Source organism: Callithrix jacchus, chromosome 4, assembly GCF_049354715.1.
Source record: "Callithrix jacchus isolate 240 chromosome 4, calJac240_pri, whole genome shotgun sequence".
NCBI classification, from domain to species: domain Eukaryota; kingdom Metazoa; phylum Chordata; class Mammalia; order Primates; family Cebidae; genus Callithrix; species Callithrix jacchus.
This window is the reverse complement of record NC_133505.1, coordinates 43,477,144-43,502,591: the sequence shown is the minus strand read 5'-3', so window position 1 is coordinate 43,502,591 and position 25,448 is coordinate 43,477,144. Positions and strand designations below refer to the sequence as shown.

At 49.0% G+C, this 25,448-nt stretch overlaps 1 protein-coding gene and 1 long non-coding RNA gene across 8 annotated transcripts in view; one reads left to right on the top strand and one right to left on the bottom strand.

Annotated features, from left to right (window-relative positions):
* Positions 1-25,316, top strand: part of LOC144582125 (uncharacterized) — a 36,453-nt gene extending 11,137 nt beyond the window's left edge. The window contains exons 2-5 of the long non-coding RNA XR_013534181.1: positions 2,114-2,216; positions 2,830-2,974; positions 16,760-16,855; positions 25,138-25,316. This is a non-coding gene — a long non-coding RNA (uncharacterized LOC144582125). The remainder of the gene's footprint in view (positions 1-2,113; positions 2,217-2,829; positions 2,975-16,759; positions 16,856-25,137) is intronic.
* SCUBE3 (signal peptide, CUB domain and EGF like domain containing 3) overlaps positions 1-25,448 on the bottom strand; it is a 40,318-nt gene that overhangs the window by 5,152 nt on the left and 9,718 nt on the right. The window contains exons 1-21 of one of the 7 annotated variants that reach the window (XR_013534177.1): positions 20,534-20,883; positions 19,505-19,630; positions 16,382-16,516; positions 15,606-15,731; positions 15,279-15,395; positions 12,967-13,014; positions 10,492-10,608; positions 8,329-8,451; positions 7,743-7,859; positions 6,671-6,796; positions 6,257-6,373; positions 6,006-6,110; positions 5,591-5,707; positions 5,108-5,266; positions 4,652-4,867; positions 4,137-4,298; positions 3,759-3,926; positions 2,771-2,932; positions 2,221-2,354; positions 1,488-1,640; positions 1,305-1,384 (exon numbers count right to left, since the gene is read on the bottom strand). Coding sequence is in view for 6 of the 7 variants with exons in the window: in XM_008994307.5 (XP_008992555.1) it covers positions 1,305-1,384; positions 1,488-1,640; positions 2,157-2,354; positions 2,771-2,932; positions 3,759-3,926; positions 4,137-4,298; positions 4,652-4,867; positions 5,108-5,266; positions 5,591-5,707; positions 6,006-6,110; positions 6,257-6,373; positions 6,671-6,796; positions 7,743-7,859; positions 8,329-8,451; positions 10,492-10,608; positions 12,967-13,014; positions 15,279-15,395; positions 15,606-15,731; positions 16,382-16,516; positions 19,505-19,630; positions 20,534-20,795 (2,934 nt within the window). In the remaining variant the exon portion in view is untranslated. Of the gene's footprint in view, positions 1-1,304; positions 1,385-1,487; positions 1,641-2,156; positions 2,355-2,770; positions 2,933-3,758; positions 3,927-4,136; positions 4,299-4,651; positions 4,868-5,107; positions 5,267-5,590; positions 5,708-6,005; positions 6,111-6,256; positions 6,374-6,670; positions 6,797-7,742; positions 7,860-8,328; positions 8,452-10,491; positions 10,609-12,966; positions 13,015-15,278; positions 15,396-15,605; positions 15,732-16,381; positions 16,517-19,504; positions 19,631-20,533; positions 20,884-25,448 lie in introns of those variants that run through there. The other 6 variants (XM_003732646.6, XM_008994307.5, XM_035295377.3 and 3 more) reach the window with 6 other exon arrangements.

Sequence of the window (25,448 nt, the reverse complement as noted above, 5' to 3'; positions counted from 1 at the left end):
CCAGCTACTCAGGAGGCTGAGGCAGGAAAATTGCCTGAACCCAGGAGGCGGAGGTTGCGGTGAGCCGAGATCGCACCATTGCACTCCAGCCTGGGTAACGGGCGCGAAACTCCGTCTCAAAAAACAAAAAAAAAAAACCCTCAGACTTTCTGGCTCCTAGGCTAGTTCTCCTTCCATGGTATCAGTGGATTTTTGCAATAAGAATTACGGGTTTCATTCTCCACCCCACTTTAATCCGAATAGCTGCATTGCTTTATGTGTTGGAGTTCCACAATACATTTGATTTGAAATAAGGGTTCAGATGCTTTAAAAATGTTTGAAAAGTGTTGTTAAAATTATATTCTTTGAAGTCTGTAAGTTCTAGGTGATTCCTGTCATCAAGGCTTTAATTTTGATGATAATATAAAAATATTTTACTAACTTTTTCTGATAATTTATGAAGGATAATTCTATTTCTTAAAGAAGATTTTCTCAAACTGGGATCCACTGACCCAGGGCATCTAGTCCAGTCTTCAATGTTGGAAGTATTTCTTTTCCTTTAAAAGAAGTCTATACATGAACTGATTTCTGAGAAAGCTGTGCTAGATCTGCTACTGGTTTTTTTTTGTTTTTTTGAGACAGAGTCTCACTCTGTGGCCCAGGCTGGAGCATGATGGCATGATCTCTGCTCACTGCAACCTCCATTTCCTGGGTTCAAGCAATTCTCCTGCCTCAACTTCCCAGGTAGCTGGTATTACAGGTACCTGCCACCACACCTGGCTAATTCTGTATTTTTAGTAGAGACAGTTCCACCATGTCGGCTAGGCTGGTGTCAAACTCCTGACCTCATGTGATCCACCCACCTCGGCCTCCCAAAGTGCTGGGATTACAGGCGTGAGCCACCATGCCTAGCTGATCTGCTGCTTCTTAATGGGGCCTGGAGAGGGAATAAGGGAAGGAAGGGACTGATGCAAAAGTATCTTTCTATACTTCATTTTCCACATATCTCTTGGTGGAAGAAGTAGAGACATTTCTTCTCCTCACCTTCCCTTTCTCTTCCAAGTTTCCCCAAGGTGTAATAAAGAGTGGGTGACACTGCAGTCAGATGGGCTTGGGCTCAAATCCCAGCTTTACCATGGGGCAGGTTCTTTAACTCTCCATGCCCCAGTTTTCTCATCTGTAAAGAGGGAATGGAGAAAGCACCTACCTCATAGAGCTATTGTGTATATCAAATGAGAATATTCATGTAAGCACTTAGCATATTGCCTGCACATTATTACATGCTCATTAAATGTTAGCTATCATTATTGTTAACAATCACTTACCTTTAAAATCTCCTGGTGGTTTTCAGAGGCATAGAGGCGGCCGTCTCGCACAATGTCTTCTACCAGCTGCTCATAGTCCTCTGCAGAGTCAACCAAGGAGAGGGGCTCAGGAGCTCTTCCTGCTCTCTTGGTTCCCTCTCAAAACTTATGTACCTCCCCCTCTCACCCACCTCCTTGGCTCACCATCATAGGTAACATAGGGGATCTGGAAGCCACGGGCACTGTTGGCTTCGCTTGTCTTGAAGTTGATCCAGAGCTTCCTGGAACGGGCAGTGAAGGCAATGGGGCGCTCATAGGTCTGGCAGGTCTCGTAAGTGGTAATGGAGGATGGGGATGCTGGGAAGGCAAGCAGCAGGTCAGTAGAGCAGTAGGGCAGGCTACCCAAGCCCTCCTAGAACGTGGGCCGTAGAGCTTATGGTAGGGGGTATGGGGTAAGAGAGAGAACTATTCTGACAAAGGCTACCCCTCCACATACACACATCCCACCCCGCACCCTCTCCCATTGCCCACTGGGCTCATTCACAATTCCTCCTTGATACCCGGGCACTCACATAGTGTTACACATTTGACATTTAAATGAATGGAATGGCAAAAATGCTACGATAGGAGTGATGCATGTAACACCATTGGACTCTGGCCCCACTGCTAGCTTTCTTAACTCTGTTCTCCACCAAACATGTATCATTGTTGTTTTCCTCCGTTAGCTTCTCTCTTCCTAAAAGCCTCTGATTATTTCACCCTCATAGATCCCTGACTTCACTGCCTCAGTTCTTCCTGTATCAGTCTCTCTGTCTTCCCGCCTTAACCAGATTTGGACTGCCCTTCCCTGGCCCAGCTCTGCAAGCCACCCACAGTTCTTTCTCATGACGAGGACGTCCCCACACTCATCCTCAGATGGCAGGAAGATCTCAGGTACCACGATAAGGATCTTGCGCTTGGGTGGGGGGTTGATGTTCCAGATGCACTCCACGCTGGCTGGGTAGTTGCCCGGGTAGTTGGGGGACTCGATATAGCCAGTGAACTCACCCAGCTCCCCACCACACTGACGATCTGCAGTCAAGCCCCAGTAGATAGAATAAGAAAGAGAAGGGAAGTCAGTGGGAAAATGAGTTGGGGGAATTGACGAGTTCTGAAGTAGAGGTCAGACATTTATGGGAAGCCTCCATCCTAGTTCATCATTATTTTCCAAGCTCTGGGTCCATCTTCCTTCCTGCCCTTTTAGTACCTTCTCTTCTCACTTCACCTGTCTCTGCTTCCTCATTACCAATCTCCAGGGAGAGGGTGCTACAGGGTCCAGCCTAGCAACTGGCCTTGAGATTGAGTAGGTTGCAGAGAAGTGGAAGGTGGGGCTTTCCTCCCCCACCACCCCCCAGCCCTACTCCCTGTTGGTTTCACACCCCTCCTTTATATGTCTACTGCTCCCAGGCCTCTTTCCTCCCTTTTCCATAGCCTGGCTTGCCACATACTCTTGCATTGGGCCACACTGGTAGAGCCATCAAAGTCTGTGCTTGTGTTTCCTGGACAGCGGGTGCAGAAGTTCTGACGAAAGTCGGGCTGATAGGAACCCATGGCACAGCGAATACAGCGATGGATGCTGGTGTCATAGTAGTGCCCTGGGGAGCACTGGACTACAGGCAAGGGAGAAAGGCAGGAATCAAGATAGTGGGCAGGTAAGAGTTACGGGGCATGCGATGGACAGGATACATTCATCTTGGAGAATCAGGAGGTCGGATACATCAAAGTTCTTTCTAGGGTCTCAACTTTTCCCAGTCATGCCAGAATTTAAGCCCATGGAAAAACAGTTTACAGAGTGGTTGGCTACAGTGCCAATCCTTTTCTTTCAGATGCCAAGCACAGTTCCAAACCTATGTGGAAATTCATTTGGGCTGTGCGCGGTGGCTCACACCTATAATCCCAGCACTTTGGGAGGCCGAGGCGGGTGGATCACGAGGTCAAGAGATCGAGACCATCCTGGTCAACAAGGTGAAACCCCGTCTCTACTAAAAATATAAAAAATTAGCTGGGCATGGTGGTGCATGCCTGTAATCCCAGCTACTTGGGAGGCTGAGGTAGGAGAATTGCTTGAACCCAGGAGGCGGAGGTTGCAGTGAGCCGAGATCGTGCCATTGCACTCCAGCCTGGGTAACAAAAGCGAAACTCAGTCTCAAAAAAAAAAAAAAAAAAGAAATTCATTTGGGATATGGAGAATATGCCACCAGTTCTCCAAGATGGAGGGGTAAGTGGGACTGTTAATGATTTCTCAGTTCCCAAGCTTGGGACTGGTGGAGGGGCAAGGTCCTGGAAGCAGCATGGTATGGTTGGCCAAGTAGTTGGGCCTGTTGCTGGTTTGGAGAAAATGGTGGGTCAACACACTCAGGTCCCTCTGGGAACTTGGAGTTTTTTGGGAGTAGTTGGGGTTGGGGAATCCCCCAGGGAGGTGAGTAGCTTACTCACCTTTGGTGTCACAGTCTTGGAAGGAAATGGCCCCTTCGTGCTTGGTGGTGAGGCCCCCACCACAAGGGAAGCATAGGGTCCGTCCTGTTTCAGGTTGGTAGGTACCACGTGGGCATGGCTGGCAGGGCTTGAAACCATCTACAGAGTGTTGGCCAGGTGGGCACTGACCTGCAATGAATCAAGGACCCAACTCTGATGGGGATGGTCCTGAGTCATCCCCATAGGGGTCACCCAATCTCAGGGGACAAAGGCATACAAACAGGATGTTGACTATAAGAGAGTGGCCTGGAGCTTGGGCCTGCCCTTTGGGAAATCCCATGCCCATGGGCGTCCCAGTGCCCACCCTACCCCACTCTGTATTGTTTGTTCCCCTGGCACCTGCACATGTGGTGACGCTGGTGGCTCCAAGAGGCCCGTGGGCATCACTCCCAGGGCAAAGGTCGCAGGAGAGCTGCCCTTCTCTCTCCTGGAAGGTGCCCGCTGGGCATGGCACACACTGCTCCATCTGGCCTTGGTAATACGTTCCCTGCGGGCAGCTGACTGAGGGAGAGTCGGCCGTGCTAGCCACCCACCATCCCATTTCCCACCACCCAGGCCTGGGACTCCCCACTCCCCCCACAGCCCCTGATTTAGGGAGAATCTCTTTGTCAGCAAACAAACACAATCCTACTTGGGGGGATAGGAGGGTCAAAGCTGTGTGCAGGAGGATTGCTGGCCCCACATGGCATCCTTCTAGATTTCAGCCTGGGACCAGGGAAGGGAGGACAGCAGGCAGTAGCATCCTGGCCGCCTCATAATTTGAGAAACACAATTGAGACCACAAAGGGTCCTGCTCTGAGCCAGGCCCAAACTGGGTCTTTCCCACATCCCTGCTCCCCAGTAAGCTCCCTTACCACACTTGACCCCAGCACGGTGCTGCCCAGGCCTACAGGACTCCATCTGCTCTGCTCGCTCCCCAGCTACTGGGCCCGGCTTGTGGGCCAGCTCATAATCAAGGCCTGCCAAGCGCAGCAGGAAGCGGTCCTGGTTGATGGACTTTCTGATCATCTTCAGGGATCCTTTCAACCGCCGTTCCATTCGCTGTCGGAGACAGGGCAGCCCGCAGCTGGCTGGTGGTGGGTGGCCGTGTGTGTCAGGGAGGAGAAAGAGTTGCTGTGAGCAGGAGGGCAGGGGAACAAAGCTGGGAGCTAGGAGGGGTATGGTAAGAGGGACTAGCTTTTAGGCGTGGCACTAGGCAGGGTCTGGCCCCGGTACAGGCTCCGTCCCTTCCTTTTGCTACTGAGACCTGTGGTTTCCTCACCTCTGCCCTCCCCTTCCAGTCCTCTTCCCAACAGGGCCCCCAGTCCCACCTGTGGTTTCTTCGGCTCTGACCTCTGCCTCCAATTCCAGGGTGAGCCGTGTGACCTCCTTGCCTGGAGGGGTCCGGGCCCGTCGGCCCTTGCCCTTCCGAGAAGAGTCACACTTAAGGTGGATGAACGTGACCTGGCATTCAGAGCAGGGGGCACCACCTGGGAGAGAGGGCTTGTCAACCCCAGGATCATCCCCTGGAAAGTTCTCACTCCCAGTCTCACTTCTTCACCCCAACCCAGACAGACCTCCCAGATCTCTGACTATCTCTTAATCCTGTTTTAGTCTAGTATACTAATTAGTTGGTGGAGGGGAGTATTCTGGAACTTCCTTGGGTCCTGTTGCCTATAGCTGCTTTTTCCTCTGCTCTGCCTAGAGTTCAGGGTGCTGGTGGGTTTTTGGAAGAGATCTCACTAAGAGGAGCTGAGGGGTAAGGAGGGTTTAGTGGCCAGATAGCCAATTGGAATGGGGTCCCCAGTCCAGACCTGGCCCTGTGATTCTGCCAGCCTCCTCTGTTTTGCCTTTGTTTCGCAGGTGCAAACGACATTTGGCATCTTTGATCTTGAAGGAGACCCGTTGTTTAATGGGTATCACTGTAGCCTCTAGAGGGATGGCAGAAACTCAGCACAGTATGGGATGCCCAAGTAGTTCTGGGGTGCTGTGGGGGATGTTGAGAAGCTGGGCAATAAGCCAGGGGCTTGGCTGGGGAAGTGAGATTACGAAAGCCAAGGAGATCAGATATTAGGGCAGAGGGAGTGAGAGAGCTGGGGTGGAGAAGTGCGAAAGGGCAAAAAAAAGAGGATCCAGGAGAAAGGAAAGCCAGGGGATTGATGAAGAAGAAAAATAAGGGATTAATGCAAGAGAGTAGAGTGGGAACAAGGCTTCTGGGCTGGTGCTCACCATGGCAGTGGTTGGAGTTTGTGCTGTTCCCGTTGTGGCCAGCTCGGGCTGGAGCAGCCTTGGGGCTGGGGGTGCCACAGCTCACCGTGAAGCCATTCTCAGATTCTGAGAGAAGGAGCCTGTCACAGTTCTGACCTGCCTTCCCAACCCCCACTGGCTGGAGGAATCCAAGGGGAGTGAAGGAGCTGCCTGAATGGCCAGCCCTTTCTCTTTTCTCTTCCACAGCTCTCCAGCACCCTCCTCCCATGTACCTGGCAAAAACCGGGCCCTGGAGGGACAGGTCAGGGCACAGGTGTCCTTCTTGCCAGACCGGTTGCAGCTGAGCATGGCTTTTGAGGTTCCAGGACTGCCCTGACATTTCAATGGCTCTAGGAAGAGGAGAGAGGCCTGAGGAAATGGGTACATTCCTTTCCCACCCTCTCCCTCAGTTGGGTAATTTGGAGGAAAACAATCAGCTACTTGCATAATAATTATTGTACCCATGGAGACTGATGATGGGATTATTCACTACAAATTTCATGTCTTTAACTCAGAATGGCTACATTCTCCATCCTTTCCCACCTCACACCTTTCCTCAACATGAAAGATGCCTCTATGCATTCCAGAACCCCAATGGCCCTGCAAAACTGCTGTGTCATCTTTGGCCAGCAGAGGGCACTGCCCACCTGTGCAATCTTTGCCGTTCCAATGCAGCCGGCCCTGGCCTGCTGGGCAGGTACACTGGTAGCTTCCAGGAGTGTTGATGCAGCCAAAGCGGCAACCTCCCCGGTTGTTGCTGCATTCATCCACATCTGGGAGGAGTAGGGAGACAGAAAAACAACGATGGGGTTGGAGGAGGAGTCAGAGTGGGCAGTGAGTGAGAGCCTCTGGTTAGAGTTCCAGGTACCCTGAGTTATGCAAGATGAGTAAGTTCAAGAGATCTAAGTACAACAATGTGACTATAGGTAACAATACTGTAGTGCACACTTAAAAATTTAAGAGGGTAGATCTCATGTTAAATGTTCTTACAATTTAAAAAAGTTAAAAAAGCATTCTAGGCACTGTAAGATGACTGTTGGCTCAATCATCCTCTCCTTATCACTGTCCCCAAAGGAAGGATTGAGAAAGGGCAAAGCTGACAAGCTCTTTTTTTTTTTTTCTTTTTTGAGACAGAGTCTTGCTCTGTCTCCAGGCTGGGGTGCAGTGGTCCGATCTCAGCTCACTGCAACCTCTGCCTCCCAGGTTCAAGGAATTCTCCTGCCTCACCCTCCCAAGTAGCTGGGACTACAGGCATGCACTACCATGCCCAGCTAATTTTTATACTTTTAGTAGAGATGGGGTTTCATCATGTTGGCCAGGATGGTCTTGATCTCTTGACCTGTGATCCACCTGCCTCAGCTTCCCAAACTGCAGGGATTACAGGTGTAAGCCACCACACCTGGCTAAGCCAACAAGCTTTTTAAAGCCTTCTACTCCTCCATACCAGTGAGACCATCATTTGGGAGCTGAGAGTGGGGGTTCAGATACAGTTATAGGAATGGGAGATAGGAATTTTGGAGGCAGGATGCTGTTTCCTCAGTCTCCCAGTTGTTCTTCAGACTCTGTCTTAATTCCTCCTATTTTATCACAGTGGATGCAGACATGGTGCATGCACCCAGGGATGGCCCATAGCCACAAGCCAACACAGGGACCTATTCAACTGGAGGGTGAAGAGGTGACAGGGCCAGGGTAGCTGGGGGTGCAAGCCTACTAGCTTACCCCCACAGTGGGTGACACCATACAACAGGTAGCCACGATTGCAGAGACACTGGAAGCTTCCTGGTGTGTTGACACATATGTGGTCACAGGTTCGATCAAAGGAACACTCGTCTATATCTGGAAGAGCAAAGATTGAAGCCACTGAATGGAGCACTTGACCCTTGCGTAGGTGAAGGACCCAAAGCCTTGGTTTTCACCCTTGAACTGAAGAGTCCTATTCATGTCCTAGCTTTGGGACCAGTGATTTAACAATGCCAATTCATCCTCTATGCTCCCTTTAGTTGGCGTCCTTAGAATTAGGAAGAGCCACCATGTGTGGTTAGGTATATCCTACTCTGCCAAGGATAATTTTCCTGTTCTGCCAAGGATATGAATTGGGGTGAAATCCATCCCTCCTTGCCAAGCTGAGTGCTTTGATATGGAGCTGGTCCACTGAGGGGAAAGGGTTACCATTTGCTAATTCACAGGATGACACTGCCTGTAGAGACTGCATCGTGTCTATTCTAAGACTTAGCCCTCTAGCCTCTTTGAAGCTCTCCCACAAGAACCACTCCTAAGGCTTTCATTTTTGCTGGAGACTGCTCACCTTGGCAATTCCTCTCATTGATAAGAAGCTTATAGCCTTTCTTGCAACTGCATTCGAAGCTGCCCACTGTGTTGCGGCAAATGTGGTCACAGCCCCCGTTGTTTAAGCGGCACTCATCTATATCTGAAGAAGGACAAAAAGGATAAAAGATAGTATCAAAGGCTGAGAAAAATAAGGAGAAAATCCCTCCCTCACTGACAGACGTGCAAAAATCAAGGAGAGTCCAGGGCCTGCCTCTTCTGACTCCTCTCTCTCCCGTCTCTGTTTCTTCCCTGTTCAGGGGATCTGTGGCCATTAATAGCACCCTCTCTTCTGGATTTAGTGTTTTTTGTTTTTTTTTTGAGACAGAGTTTCGCTCTTGTTGCCCAGGCTGGAGTGCAAAGGTACAATCTCGGCTCACCACAACCTCTGCCTCCTGGGTTCAAGTGATTCTTCTGCCTCAGCCTCCTGAGTAGCTGGGATTATAGGTGTGCACCACCACATCCAGCTAATTTTTTTCTATTTCAGGGTTTCTCCATGTTGGTCAGGCTGGCCTGCAACTCCCAACCTCAGGTGATCCACCCACCTCAGCCTCCCAAAGTGTTGGGATTACAGGCGTGAGCCACCGCACCTGGTCCTGATTGAGTGTACTTATAAGGGCGCAAATGGGAACCAGAATCAGGCCCTCAGGGAATTGCATGGAGGAGGGAGCAGGTGAGCATTTGACCTACAGGGCTAGCCCTTAGTCTCCAGCTAATGACCATTCCCAGAAAGGCTGGAGGTAAGGTTATCTTTTTCCTGTCCCTCAGTCCTGTCATAAGGGTCCTGTCAAGAGCCCTGAGGAGGGAGGCGGGGCGGAGGGGTATGGTCAAGGAGAGGTGGAGAGTCAAAAGGGACTCACTGAAAAGGGGCAGCCCTTCAGGGAAGAGGAGGAGCTGAGAAAGAGGCCAGGCAGGGAGGATCTCCAGGAGAGCCAGTGAGGCTGGGTAGTGATGGGGGAGGGCTAGGCCCAGGAAGGGGGCTGGACTGGGAGAGATCTGGAGACTCAGGCCTGAGGCAGCTTTCAGCACTAGTAAAGGAAAGGGGGGGAAAAAAAAAAAAAGGAAAGGGGAGTGGTGAATGGCTTCCTTCCTGGGGTCAAGTTACCCAAGCTGGTGGCAGACAGGACCCAGGCTACTCACCCCTGGTTGGAGAAGGGGGCAGGGAGGGCAGCCTTCCACTTCACTCTTGGCATACCTGTCAACAGTCCTTCCCAGCAGGAAACCTCTCAACTCTGGCAGGCTGACCTACTGCCCCAGCCTCCCCCCTCCTTCTCGCAGCTTTTGGGCCAAAAGACACAAAGAACGAGCCCAGTCCTCCTTCTAGTCCCTACTCCTTGTGACCAGGGACATGGACCTAATGAATCACCATTTTTACTATGGCTACCCTTCCTTTTTCCTCCTCCCTTTCCCCCCATTCTCTCTCAGACCTGGCTAATTAAAAGGAGGGGAAACAGAATGGATAATGTGGGTAACTATACTGTAATACCAGTTTACACAAAGTGCTTACCATTTGCTAAGCACTGTTCTAAGTACTTTTTATATAATAACTCATTTAATTCTCACAACACAGTATGAGGCAAGCACTATGGGGAAACTGAGGCACAAAGACATTCATTAAGTGACTTGCCTAGGATCACAGAGCTAGTAGGAGACAGGGCTGGGATCTGAACCCAAGCAGCCAGGCTCCAGCTTCAGTCTTCCTAACTGGTATCCTACTCTTCCTTTGACCAGTACAGCCTTTCAAGGGGGGAAGATCATTTCCCCAGATCCCACTGGAAAGGTCTGAGGAATGTTATGGAACACACCTGTGACCTTGAACACACACAAAGTCAGGGCTCAAATATCCTTCCAGACCCAGAAGCAAATGTGAATCACGTGTCCATTAACTCAGAGGGTTAGGGACCCGTGGGGGATAGGAATGAGAGTAGGGAAACAAGGTGGAGTAAGGGAAGGGGCACTAAGGAACTGGCTGGACTTCTCTGCCCCTTGAACTAAGATGAAGCAGGTAGATAGGAGACAACACTTAAGCTATGTCCTGGGTTCTTTATAAGAAGGAGGTTGAAGAGGTGTTATCCCATAATAGGCACCCAACCTCAGCCTCTTACCAAAGGTCACTCTGCTTCTGTCCTTTCAAAGTCCTTACCTTTGCAGGTCTTCCTGTCTGGCTGCAACATAAAACCCACAGGGCAGGTGCAGTGGACACCAGTCGCTGCATCGTGGCACTTACTATCACAGCCCCCGTTGTTGACAGCACAAGTCTCTGTTTAGGACAGAGATGGGGGATAGTAACCAGGTTAGAAGCCTGGAGGAGTCCCAGACTCTGAGGGTAATGGAGACCATGGAGGCCTGAGGGAAGGCGTCAGCTGCCTCCCTGTGCTTTAGGAGGAGCATTAAGCCGAGGGAGGCTCCCAGCCCTCTTCCTCCCATCACTCCCAACCCCCATCCCCTTACAAGTACAGCCAAGCAGTCCACTTCCCTGCCCCCTACTTGATTGAAACAAGGTGGACAGCAGTGAGGCAGGTACAAGCCAGAGCTGTCAGGCAGGAATGTGCCGAGGGGGTGGAGGAGGTGGTGGGGGAGTAGGGAGGGATAGGAGCTAAGTGAGGGTGGTTCTGGCCGCCAGGGAACTGAAGGGACAGATAGGAGTTTCTTCCTTTTCCCACTACCTCTATGCTGGGTGGGTAGGGATTGTGGTGGGACAATCTTACTGTAGGTGGATTGGAAAGAATGAGCCTGGCCATTCCTAAGACAACTGAAGAATACCCATCAATTTATCTTCCCCTTCCCCCATGCCCAGCTGTCTTAAAGATCCCACTTCCAGGACACAGACTGCTCATCCTCATAGGAGACAACACATACTGGGTTAATCTACCTTCAACTCCTCCCAAACCCTCCTTTTAGTTCTAAATGGAGATAAGCTGGCTGTTTTGTTGTTTTACTTTGCTAATGGGGAGATGTTGTATAGGAGAGGAAGGGGCAAAAGAAAGAGAAAAATCCAGAGAAGGAAAAGTGTAAAAAAGGTCAGTGAAAGAGTTAACCTCAGAGCTAGATAAGACCTAAATCCTTATTTTGGCTAAGTCTCTTATGCTGCTCCCTTTGGACTGGTAAGTTTTCCCTTTCACTCAAAGGTCAAAGTAGGAGGAGTATGGCTGGGTCACTCTCCCTATTTTCTGAATTCAGAGCAGGAGAAAAAAACAGGTTTAAATAATAGTTTGGGAAAGTCAGATGTGTCCAAGGAAAAGCCATTAGTTCAAACAGTGAAAGGCCCTGATATAGACTGTGGAGATGGTGTGGACTGTCCTCTTGGGGTGACTAGAATTCTCCCATTAGAGAGAGAGAATCCCAAGGCCTCCACTAGGGAAGATAGAAGAGTGGTTCTCAGAATCAAGGGAATTGAATAAGACAAGTACTGGATGTACTGCCATCTTCTTGAGTTTCTGACTCTTCACACTCAGGCCCAACTCTTGTCACCAATGAGAACAGGAAGGCCAGGGCTCCAAAAGAAGCCTAACTCTATCTGTGGGTCCCTGGCCAGGCCCTGGTCCCTCAAATGCCCATGTGTGGAGCAGCCCAACCTGGAGTGGGATATTCTTTGTACCATTTCCACTTTAGTCTCTCCTGAGGCTCCCAAGACTATGGGAGGAAACTAGTAGGGAACCTTGAGTTCAGGTTCCAAACTTAGCTATCCCCTTAAGAGTGCTCTTAGCAGAAGAGGTCCACTAAGCCCAAGAGCAGGGGGAGGGGCACAGAGATCCTCTGCCAAGGCCAGCTGACTTCTGAATGATGTAGGATATAGGGAATAGCAGAGCTGACACAATGTTCATCCTAGGCTGACAGGAAGCTGGGCATAGCTGCCCACCTCTGCAGGACAGCATTCTCGAGAGCAGGGTGGAGCAGCAGGACCGCATATATAATCTCACCCCTTTGCTCTCAAGGTCACAATATTAAAACCATGAGTTACTCTGTGCTTTTGCTGTGCCAGGCACTTCCCAGATAGATGCTCTACATGCACTGTCTCAATCATTACAACCCTAAGGTCAATGAGCATTATTTCTGAGGATCAGAGAGGAAAGTAGCTGGCCTAAGGTCATACAGTTAGAAAGTGGCAGAGCCAGGATTCAGACTTGGTCTGCCTGAACACACATGCCATGCTCTTAACCATTACGGTAGGAGAGAATGGTGAGCGATGCGGGGACTGTGAACTAATGTGGGTAAGAACCCAAGAAAGAAGCCCCAAGGAGGGGATGGCATCTAACCCTATCACACCCCTATCTCAGGTGGCACAGTGGGCATGACAGGGAAAATGGGGGTGGCTGGGTAGAGAGGGGGTGGGGTGTTAAAATGTGGGTGTGGGAGGAGAGAGCAGAAGAGGAAGGGCAGAAGGAGAATGACAGGAACAAAGACAAGACCAGCATGAAAGCTCCCAGGCCAGCTCTTAGGGATTTAAGTTTCTTGTCACCTGATGGGCCCAGTGCCCAGGCTGCCAGGGTAGTTCTGCTGGCAGGTTGGGGCCCAGTCAGGCTGGGCCCAGTGGGCATGCAGTTAGTAAGAGCTCCAGCAGGTTAGCACTTCCCCTAGCAAGCCAGTGAGAGCAAGCGGAGAGAGCAGACATATTTACCATTAGAAACGGCCTGAGTGGGGATGTGCTGCTCTAGCCGCCTTTCCCCTGTTTGACATTGTAAAAAAGCTGTTTAGATTTGGGCAGGAGCCACTGTGGCCCTCTGGGCCCCAGATCCCTTCCCACCCTCTCCTCCCCACTGCCAGCCCAAACTACTAGCCCCAGATGGTGAACCCTGGGACCCTTATGACAGCTTCACTCCTTATCTTCATCCTGTCTGGTGGTATCCTCAAAGTATCTCAAGTGACTGAAAAACTGTAACAGTTTTAGAAAGGGGCAGCCAACCCCTTTCTAAAGGTCCCCTGTGGGGACCATACCACAGGGTATGCCCAGGCCTAAGCTGGGAATGCGCCCTCAAGTCTTACTAACCACAAAATCCCAAATTCCAAAGGGTGCCACCCTTTCTGCTAAACTACACTGCCCTCTCAATCTTCCCACTGAGTCTGAATGTTCTTATGGTCCCAAACAATAATTTTTCCTCTTACCCGGGATGGCCAGAAAAATTAGATATAGAGTAAGGTAAAATAAGTTCTGTTGGAGCAGAGGAAGAGGAACTAGGAAAGAATATAACTGTAAACCCCAGAATAGCCTCATTTGCTTTTTTTTTTTTTTTTTTTAAAGACAGGGTTTCACCATGTTGGTCAGGCTGGTCTTGAACTCCCGACCTCAGGTGATCTGCCTGCCTTGGCCTCCAAAGTGCTTGGATTACAGGCGTGAGCCACTGCACCCAGCCTCATTTGCTCTTTTCTGCCTCATTTGGCCATGGCCCAGTAGTGGAATAGGTCTTGACTTAGAGAAGAGCTGAAGCTGAATAGGGATGTTTTCAGAAGCAACCACGTCTGGCACTCTGAACAGAAATAAATCAGAGAGGGATTGGACCCTCACGTCCCTGGGCCCTGATTCATGCATCTTTTCTTTGGGTACAACAAATAATTTCGTTTGAGAGAAATTTTGGGGATGTGTGAATGTGTGCAGGAGGTGGTGGGAGGTTTGAAAAGCAAAATAATTAGACCTAGGAGTAAAAAATTAAAGGAGCTGAAACACACCAGCCTAAAGAAGGCAATGAGAAGAGTTAAAAATGTTCTGGGGTCTTTGAAGAGTTAATTCAGAGGGAAATGTGGCAGGAGAGATTTTAATTATATAGGGACTTCAGAACTGTATTTGCAAGTCTGTGGAGCAAGTGCCTAAGCCCTGTAAGAGCATGATCTGCTCTCCAGTTCTTGTTCCTGCAGCGAAGGGGAGAGGTCTCTGGAGAGTCTAATTCTTCAGTTAATGTCATGTCTCTGATATATATGGCTTCATACACAATGACTGGATTCACACCTCCCCATCCTCAGCATGCTGCAGCCCACCAGATGGACAGTCATTCATAAACACCTATGCCTACACAGCAAGCTTGTGCCCTGCTTGGCTAAAGACACAGCCTCTCTCCCTGCCAAATCTCTTCATTTTCCACTTCTCCAAGGGGATATCTTATCCCATCGTCTTTCTCAGCACTAAAGACCTAAAGGCTGAGGGAATTAGGAATTAAAGGAATTAAATTGATCTAGGGTACCTGAAAATGTATGAGATGAGGCCTAGGAATTCAGGAAGAGGGATCCGGGTATTAAGAGGACCGCAAATCAAGGTGAGAGATGGAAGGCTGGAGTTGGCGAGGAAGAAAGAGGGTTGCTGGTGGAGCTGAGATGGAGTACCACTGGCATATGGAGGAGAGAAGGAAATGGGGACTAGGGTGAGGTGAGCAGAAAGGGGAATTGCAGGAGGAGAGTGAGGAGAGAAAAAATGAAGAGGAAAAACACCTGAAGCCCGGAAACCCCATCTGTCCGTTCAGGGATGGTTGTTCTAGGAAGGAACATTCTGTCCCACCCTCAGTTGAAGAGTGGGGACACTGGGCTTTGACAATTCCTCTCTTATCACACTAGTCAACCAAGGGCTTCTGGACAGGCCTAAGTGATGCATTTTCCCAGCTCTCTTCCCACTTCTCAACCACAGCCTTGCTCAATAAGCAACTCTGCTAATTATTCCCAGTTTAGCAACACTTTATTCTGGGATGAAGAGGGTGGTGAGGCTCCTGGGACAGGGTGGTAAAACCAGTAGGATGGGGAGGGGAAGAGGGCAAATGAGCCTTCAGTTTCTCTTAGAGTTGTCCCTCACTAGACCTGGCATTGTCTGGGGTCTTAACTCCCTCACCAGGCCCTATGTGCCCAGCACCTGGGCACATGTACTCCTCCACTTCCCTGGTTCCCAAGGGCTCCCACCCCCACCCCCACCCCCATCTCAGGTAGACGGAGTTCTCCCTTGGTCTCACCCACCGATGCATGTCTTCCCATCAGTATGGAGCACAAACTTGACATGGCAGCCGCACCGGGGACCCTGCTCTGTGTCGTCGCATGTGTGCTGGCAGCCACCATTACCATAGTTGCATGTCACTATGCACAGAGAGGACAGAGGTCTGTCAGCTTGCTCCTCCCTGGATTCCACAGTTTTCCACAGTGTGGGTACTGGCCCTCTGGCCTAGTTGCCTCCCCCATACTCCCTTTTCCTCCTAACCCTGTCCTCTTGCTCCTGAAGCCCTATACCCCTTCTCTTTGTTTTTATCCCCGACCCCACTCCCCCAACTGCCATCTCAATTATCTCACATTTACAGTCCCGTTGGTTCTTGGTAAGCTCAAAGCCAGGACGGCATTCACAGGCAATACCCCCCTTGGGTGTCTCCCGGCAAATGTGGGCACAGCCATGGTTCTTGTTCATGCAATTCATGCCTTCTAAAAGAGAAGAAAAGGGGGGTGAATGCTCTGTGCCCCTGGATGTCTAGTGGAGGCGACCAGAAGGGGCAACTGGGAACCTAGGGAGGATAATTGGTATAGATACTTACTATGCAATTTTATTCAACAAACATTTATTAAACTCACACTACATGCAGGCCAGTATGTTAGGTGCTGGGGATGTAATGATGAATTAGACATTTAGTCTCTTCCCTCAGGGATGTCATAGTCTAGTGGGAGTAAGGGCATGAGTCATAGAAACAGACAATATATACCCCATTATTCCTGCCTGACCCTGCCAGGCCAATCCAAGGAAGAAGGCACTGATGAGGTCCTCTCAGATAGGCAGCAGTTAGAGAAGCTCAGCCACCTCCAATTAGGAACAACGTTCACCTCGGGCCTGTACTATGGAGAAGATACTCCATAGTAGTCCTAATCCCATATTGACCCCAATTCAAGGTAATTTCCCCAGAGTTTGCCCTAACAGGGTGGCTGTTCCTGGATCCCTTAGGGTGTTATTGAGTTAAAGGACAAGAGAAGGAGCTAGCTGAGTTGAGAATGGAGGGTGAGACTTAGGGGCTGTTGAGGGACAGCTGGGAAGAAAAGCCTTGGGAGGGTAGGGAGGGGGCCATCCCAGGTCATGGGCTGACCTTCTGGACGCTGGATACAGGTGTGCTGGTTGTCGCTGAGGAAGAAGCCTTCCCGGCAGTGGCACTCATAGCTGCCCATCATGTTGACACAGCTCTGCTGACAGCCACCATTGCCCTCGGCACACTCGTCTACATCTGTGCAGGATAGGTAGTCAGTGGGGCCATGGGTGCAGGCAGGCTCCAGGTTGTATCCCAATACTTCAGCACCAAAGGCAGTCTTAAGAATTACTACCCCATAAGCCCAGCCTTAAGCCAGGAAGTCCTCACACCCTTGTCAGCTAATATTCCACTAAGTGAGAAGAGGCTGCCCTGAGGGCAGAACTGGGAAGCTAAGCAAGTAGGGGACAAGAAGACCTTTGAATCTCAAATGTCACCTAGGTGATGCCATGCCTCTCTTTCCGTCACCTGTGGAAACTGGGTATGAGGACAGAGGACATCAGGAAAGAAGCCAGAGCAAGAGGAACAGTGATGATGGTAAGGATAGAGATTGGTCACATTGGTTAGAGAGAGGTAACTGGGGGTGGCAGCTGGTTGCGATGGGCAGCCAGGGAATCTAGGAACCTGGGAAGTGGCTCTGGGTGCAGAGAGAGCTATGGCCATGGTGCTGAGGTTGGAGGGGTAGGGTGAGGAAAGGCAGCTGAGCCTCAACTTCTTGTGGGGCAGGGACCATTTCTGTCAACAGGCCACGGCCCCATCCTTCCTCCACTGCCCCCATGCCTGGGCTTGCTGCCATATCCCTAGCCTTTCTCCTATTTTGGTTTAACAAAACAAAGTGGCAGCTTGGCAGGGAGGGATCTGGGGAGAGCTGCTATGCCACACCCTAGATGGTGGAGGTGGAGGGGATAGGGAGAACAGTAGGCTCTCATCCCCAAACCACCACCCCCAGGTTCAAGAGCCAGGCTTACCCTGGGGCCCTCAATTCAACATCTTGACCCCATCTCTACATTAGTTACTGCCCTCCCAAGTCCATGGCCCTTCTCAGTTTGCCTTACCCACAGAGGCAACAGGTAGACTGGTTATCAAATGAGCAGTTAGAATCTGGGCTCCTGAGGGCCTCATCTGCCCCTCTCTTCCCATCCTCTCTGCTGAGATCCTGAAACCATTTCTTCCCCGTTCTGGCCAGGGCAGAGAGACCCAGATCCAGCTGGCTCTTGCCTGAGCAATACACCAGTTAGAAGAGCTAAGGCATACTTTACTGGGCTTTGCTCCTGTCTCCGCCCTAACTTTTGCTATTCTCTTGACTTCTCCCCATCCCTGTCTTCCTGCTCTTGCCACATCCTACATTCCATCCTTCTGTCTGCTCCCTTACCATCTAACCTTGTAGCTTTGCTACTCTAGCCAAGCTCTTTCCTCCAATTATCAGTAGGGAAACTGAGGCCCAGAGCATGGACAACTCTCTCAAGATTCCCCTAAGAGCCAAAGTTAGTACTGAGACTTTGAACCCTAACCATAGGTAATCTTTGTCCCTTGACTCTCTCTATACCTAATCATTCTCTTGTCCCTCTAGTTGGTTCTCCCAAAAACACTTACAGGGAAACAAGATGTGGTGAGAATCAGGGCCTAGAAAAGTCAAAGGTGGCCAAAGAACTCAAAAGCTCATGTGTGTGTCCTGTAGGCAACTTACTGTCCTGGTCTAAGTGCCACCGCTTCCCTTCCCAAAGGAGTTTCATAAGAGGCCCTCAAGAGTGATTGGGCAGATAGAAATGAGGCCCTTCCCTAGAAGCTAAAATGGTAGGAGAAGTGACCAGGGCTGGGATTAAGGGCCCAGCAGGTATCAGGATTTGGAGGCCTGGGTTGGGTGTAGAAACCTTTAGCCTGGGTCCAAGGTTGGGGTATGACTGGGTTTGGAGGCAGCTCTGCAGTAAGGAGACTCTTCTCAGCCAATAGGACTTCAGAGAATTCATCTGTTTGGTCAATTGGTGGATGGGGACCAGCCCAGCCTGCTTTTCTGGGCATCATTCCTCTTGTTTCTCTTCCTTTTCTGGTCCTTTATGCTTCTATTGCCTGTTTTCTGTTGTGGCTACAGGAAGAAGGAGTTTAGGAGAAGGCCCTGGGTTCAAATTTCAAATCCTTTTCTGCTATGAGTTTCAGATTTTCTACTTGGGGAAGAGACTGACTTTGTCCCAGTAATTTTCCAAAATGACAGAGACTAAAGTTGAGTTCAGTTCCTTAAAGATTCTTTTATCTCTGATCAGCTCCTGGGACAAAGGAGATCAGTGAGGAGAAGGTGAGACGAGATTGCAGGAAGAACTGGAAGAAAATAAGCCTGTAAGGGGCAGAGGCTCCCTAGGGCATAGGGATGCACCCTTATCATCATCAATATTCTTCCCATTACTGAGCAGCTACTATGTGCTAAGGATTGTACAGGGCTCTTTTCACATGTTGTCTTGTGGTGATCCACACAGCAGCCTTTGAGTGGGTTATTACCACCCCTATTCTATTTTATTATTATTTTTTGAGATAAGATTGTCCAGGCTGGAGTGCAGTGACATAGTCACGGCTAACTGCAGCCTCGACCTCCTGGGCTCAAGCGATCCTCCCACCTCAGCCTCCCAAGTAGCTGGGACAACAGTTGTGTGCCACCACAACTGACTTATTTATTATTATTATTATTATTTGTAGAGACAGGGTCTCACCATGTTGCCCAGGCCTGTCTTGAACTCCTGGCTTGAGCAGTCCTCCTGTCTCGGCCTCCCAAAGTGCTGGTATTACAGGTGTGAGCCATCACACCTGGTCCCACCCCCATTTTAGAGAAGAGAATGCTGAGATTTCCAGAGACTGACTAATATTCCCAAGACTCAAAGCTAGTAAGCAGCAGAACCAAGATATCTGTGTGGAGCCAAATCAGCTTTCTAACATGCCTCACCACTGGCTAAGCCCACTATTCCCATCTCCTGGCCCTTGCCCTAGGAGCATTTCATAGCAGCTTCTCCTCTGATGTTTTTCATCCAGCAGGATTTTTCATCTTAAGTGGCTAGTCTCAAAAAGGAGGCTGACCTTATTCTCTTGTTAATGTAGCTCTTTTTGATCACTTTCTCTTCCTTCCCTGAGAAATAGGAAATACTGAAAAGACCTCTTTCTTCACAAGACAACCCTCCCCCAAATCCCCTCTCCTTTGCTTACCCAGACAGTTGTGTCCATCATGTGCCAGGTGGAATCCATCATAGCAGGTACACCGGTAATTGCCAGGGATGTTGACACAGTCATGCACACAACCTGCATTGTCCTCTCGCTCGCACTCATCCACGTCTGTGGGCAAAGAGAAGCTAAGACAGCTGAACCTACCTGCGAACCCACTGTCCACCCCCAGACTCAGCCTTATGGTTGTGTTTATGTAGTTATGTTTATATCCTATAAGCATTTAGCATTTTGGTGTTTTCATTTAAGCCTAAGTCATAAACATTTTCATGTCTCCAACCAGTCTTTCTAATTACCATTGTACATGGTTGCAGAATATTATTTTTCTATTCTCATAACTTTTTTCTCTATTGTTAGACATTTAGATTTCTTTCATTTATTTTTACCATCATAGATAATGCATCAAAGAACATCTTCTCCCATATATTATATCATTTCTTTGAATAAGTCCCCAAGAGTAAAATTCCTGGATCAAAGGAAATAAATACCTTTGAAGATTCCTTGTAGGTATTACAAAATTACTTTTCAATTATAATGCAACTAGGAATTAGGTTTACCCTGTCCACTAAAAGTCTTACCAACACTGAAGCTCATAAATATAATATCTCAAGACTAATTTGTATTGATTTAATTATAAGGGGAAGATGGGTTTAAATTATGAACTTCCTCTGAAGCATACTGTCTCTTCCCTTCCACTGTGGGCATGGTGTAAGGGTCTAAAGATAAAGGTTCCAATGCCAGGAAACCTCAGGCCTTAGTTCCATAATTCTTAGGCTCCTACCCCAGAAAGGCTGTGAACTGTCCCTACCAGGGCTTCTGCTAGCCTGCATGGTGCCTTTGTGCAAATTAGAAAATGGTACCCTCTCTGGGAAGATGTAGTTGCCCCCTCACCTGCCCCACTTGACCAGTGGAATTTCTAGCCTTGGTGTGATTGAGAGTGGCCAACTGAGGGCAGTGGCACTGGTTTGCCCTCTTCCACAGGTCCCTCTCCTCCAGGTACCCTCATAGCCTCACCTTTGCAGTGTTTGCCATCTCCTGTGTAGCCAGACTTGCAGATACACTTGTATGACCTTGGGGTGTTCTGGCAGATAGCATCAATGTGGCAGTTGTCAGTCCCCTCCACACACTCATCCACATCTGGCAGGAGCAGAGGGGGCACATGAGAACCTCTGTTGGCACCTCTCAAGGGGTATCTTGAAGGTGGGCTTCCATGGTGGAATCCCCTCTTCTCTAAACAGAGGCAGTGACCCCTCCAGAAACAGGTGCTGTCCCACATCCCTCTGACTTCAGAGTGGGCAGACACTGATTTCAGGAATTCAGAAAGAACCCCCTGCCCTCAAAAATACTTAATCCAGGCCGGGCGCGGTGGCTCACGCCTGTAATCCCAACACTTTGGGAGGCCGAGGCGGGTGGATCACGAGGTCAAGAGATCGAGACCATCCTGGTCAACATGGTGAAACCCCGTCTCTACTAAAAATACAAAAATTAGCTGGGCATGGTGGTGCACGCCTATAGTCCCAGCTACTCGGGAGGCTGAGGCAGGAGAATTGCTTGAACCCAGGAGGCGGAGGTTGTGGTGAGCCGAGATCGCACCATTGCACTCCAGCCTGGGTAACAAGAGCGAAACTCCATCTCAAAAAAAAAAAAAAATACTTAATCCACAGTAACAGCTAAAACTCCATCATTTGAAACATTCTTTTATTTGAAAACAAACAGACAACCCTCAGAGTGGGCAGTATATTTAACTTGATTAGGAATAATCAACTTAAAGTGAATGAGTTTATCTTAGAAGCAGGCTTAGAGGGAGGGAGGGTTAAGGGAAAAGGCATGGGAACAGTGGCCTCTGAGAAGGTAGCAGAGTCCAGCAGCCATTGGTAAAGGAGGAAGAAAGGGGGATGGGGCATCTGAGGGGTCTTCATCTGTCTCATGATTCTGCTAGAGATCAGGCCTGCTTCCATTTGCCCACCATGGCTCCAAGAAGCTTTACAGGAAAAATGTTCCATCTTGGATTATTTTTCTTAGCCCTTGTGCTGCCCACAATGGAGACATCTGGAGCTGGCAGAGGTTAGCACCAGCTACTAGGAGCCTAATAAGTGCAGCCCTTGAGGCCCTAACCCTCAATGTTCCTCTCTCTCCTGGTCCTTGCTCTAACAATAGGTACTATACACAGAGCTATACTTGAAGAGGCCACTCGTGATCTAGCAAAAAGAAGATGATTAAGGAAGGACATAGAAAAGAGTCTTTGGGCAAAAGATTCCAACTTCTGGGTCAACATTATGGTGCCCTTAAATCTGAACTGAAATAGAGAAACGTGTTATTCAGTTGAAAATGCCTTATTGGGAATTTGTGAAAGGCATTATAATGATGGCTGTGGAGGCTCAAAGGTGACTCAGCCCAGCCAAAAGAAGAAACAAGAAACATGAAGCAAGATGTGGTACATGCCCTGAAGGCATGAGAGATAAGGTGAGGCGGTTCTTGACCCTGTATATCAGAGTCAGCTCTCCTAGGAGATGCCCAAGCCCCATCCCCAGAGATTCTGGTCAAATAGCCTGGACTGATACCTGGCCATCAGTATTTTTCTAAAGCTCTTCCAGTTATTCTGATGTGTAGTCAAGGTTGAGAACCTGTGTTACAGGGCAGATCAGAGGAGAAAGACTACTTCCGGCTGTAAACTGGGAAACCCAAAATAGTATTTTAAGTAGCAGCCTGCAAGTAAAAGAGATGAGATTTGAAACCAAGACAATTTGACATCCAAATATGATATATGGGCCATAAACTTGCTTGGATTTTGTTAAAATGCATATTCTGAGGACTCATTTTAGCCTTTTTGAATCCAAATCCTTAAGTGATTGATATTTTTATTGAGTGAATGGATGCATGGACCAATATTCTCTCCAATTTATAGATACCCAGCTTGAGACAGTTATCTGTCCTCTGCTTTTATACTCTGAAGCTTCCTGGCACTATGAAGAGAACTGAAATCTCCAAACACCCTGCTTCAAATCTCACAGGCTTCCGTTCAGCCCTGCATTCTACCCTTCAACTCCTCTGCAGCCAACCATCATGCCTGGTGATTTTCAGTGCTGGAAGCCTCTGTCTACACTTACTCTCCACCTCGCTCAGGCTCTCTAGTTATGGTGTCTACCTGCTGGCCCACCCTGAGAAGTGGGTGGGCCAGCAGGTAGATACCCACAGTGAAAGAATAGAAAAGAGAGGGCATGGAAGACTAGTTCATAGGTAAAGGCAAGAGAAACCTCATAGATGGTAAGAGGCTCCTTGGAGAATCAGTTTGTCCCACTGATAAAAACAATACAAAGAAATGTGCTATCACAGAACAATCATAAGCACTGAAACCAGTTGGTCCCAGATTCAAATTCAGCTCTACCCCTCTCTAGGGATGCTTTTCTTATTCTCCATGTCCTCCCCCTTAAAATGGGGATGATAATATCTCCTCATGAGAGGCTGTGAGTAGTTGATGGGATAATTTGTGTAAATTGCCTAATAAAGTATCTGGTAAACAGTGGGGTCCCATACAGGAAGCTTGAGATGGTATTCAATCACTGGCCAGGCAACAGATGCTCTAGGACAATATACAGCCACTAGCCACATGTGGTTATTTAATTTAAAATTCACTTCCTCAGTTGCACTAGCTACAGAACAGATGCTCAATAGCCACATGTGGCTAGAGGCTACCATGGTGGAAAGCATAGATATGGAACATTTCCAACACCACAGAAAGTTCTGTTGGATAGCACTGCTCTGGGGTTCTGAATATGAGATACTCCCTGGGTCCAGCAGCATGGAGATTGGTCTGGAACTGCTCCCCTGGCCTTATCAGAGGTATGTGCCTGTCTCTGAATTAGCTGGTACTTTAAGACTCTGTCAGGCTATATGGGCTCCCAGTTCTTCCCTTTGCCTCCCATTCAGTGCTCACCAGTACTAGAATGGATCTTCATGCTGATCACCACAAACTCAGGACTCCTAGAAGATTCTTTTTGTTTTTTTACCTGCCCCACCCCCAGATTCTTTTTTTCTTTTTTTTGAGACAGAGTCTTGCTCTGTTGTCCATACTGGAGTACAGTAGTGGTGTGGTCTTGGCTCACTACAACCCTCTGCCTTCCAGATTCAAGCAATTCTGCCTCAGCCTCCTGAGTAGCTGGGATTACACTTCGCTAATTTTTGTATTTTTAGTAGAGACATGGTTTTGCCACATTGGCCAGCCTGGTCTCAAACTCCTGACCTCAAGTGATCTGCCTGACTTGGCCTCCGAAAGTGTTGGGATTACAGGCGTGAGCCATTGCATCTGGCTGCAGATTCTTTAGACCCCATCTACAGCCAGATTTCTTCTACCATGTTATTAACCCCTCTCCCTCATCTCCCTGCTCACAATGCTTATTGTTCTCCAGCAAAGAGTCTCTGCTCTGGAAGACTTTCTCTCTTCCTGTTCTCTCTATAATACCTAACGATCCTTTTCCTTTCCATGCATTTGCACATATCTCATTATTCACATTGCAGATGCACTCCTTACTTTTCTCTTCCAGCCATGCTATGCTCAGCTTTCCATTCTGGCTCAAAATTGTCTTCCCAAAAGCTCTTCCTTGTAAGCCCTGATCCTGGTGAGTTCCTGGTCCAAGGGGACTGTTTTCCTCAGTTCATTTACATCTGTCACTGAATTGCTCCGCTAATACTTTAAACATGTTCAGCTTTCCTCACTTGGCTGGATACCTGTCCCTTCAATGTTTGGTCGGATTCTTTCAATGCAGAACAGACCTAAGAGCTGTGAAAGAGGGCCCCACATTATATCCAGCGTCTCCTCTTTTTGCCACTCATTTCTTCCAGAGCTCCTTTCTACCATATGTGCCCATCCAGAATTTGTCCTTGCAAGGACCCTTCAACACTCACAGCACAGTTTCATCTTAGTGTTTTCTCAGGATGCAAGTGTTTACTAGCTGGCAAACCAGCTGATGCCATTGGGTATGGACTGGTTTAGACCGGTGGTCTCAACCCTGGCTGCACACTGGAATTCCCCGGGGTTTTTTGAAAAAATATGAATGTACAAGTGCCCCCTAGACCAGCGGAATCAGGATCTCCGGGCGAGGCTGGGGCCACTATCTGTCTTCCTTTCCCAACTCAGGTAATGCAAATAAACTATTTGCCAAAGCTGGGAAAAGACCAGGGGCAGCCACATGGCAGAGTAGTTAAGAGAGGGGTTCTGGAGCAACACTGTTAGTTCAAATGCTAGCTCTACCTGTATTTGTGTGGTCCTGGGCCAGCCTCTGAACTTACCAGTTTCCTCCTCTGTGAGAATAATACTAATCATAGTACCTCCCCATGGGGCTTCCAGGAACATCAGATGAGTTATGCCCATCAAGTACTTAGCACCACAGTCTGGGCATACAGCAAGTGCTCAACAAAGCACTTGCTTTTTTTCCCTTTATTATTGAAACAGAGACAGGGTCTTGCTCTGCTTGCCCAAGCTGGAATGCAATGGTATGAACACACCTCACTGCAACCTCAAAATCCTGGGCTCAAGTGATCCTCCCATCTTAGCCTACTGAGTAACTGGGACTATATGCATGTGTCATCATGCCCAGCTAATTTTTAAAAATTCTTTTTAGGGACAGGGTCTCACTGTATTGCCCAAGCTGGTCTTGAACTCCTGAACTTGAGCGATCCTCTCATGTTGGCCTCCCAAAGTGCTGGTATTACAGGTGTGAGCCACCATGTGTGACCAAGATTTGCTACTATTACTCCTCTCCAGCTTTCTCCCTGTATCCTTTCTGAACTCCCTTTCCCCTCTCAATGTCCCATTTTAGGCCTGGCGTGAGGAAATGCAGCACCAGGGCAGCATCTGTTGGTGGGAGGATTTGGGGAGACACATCCCCGCTGCTTACTCTACCTGTGCTGGGAACTACCCAAAGGGTAGGGG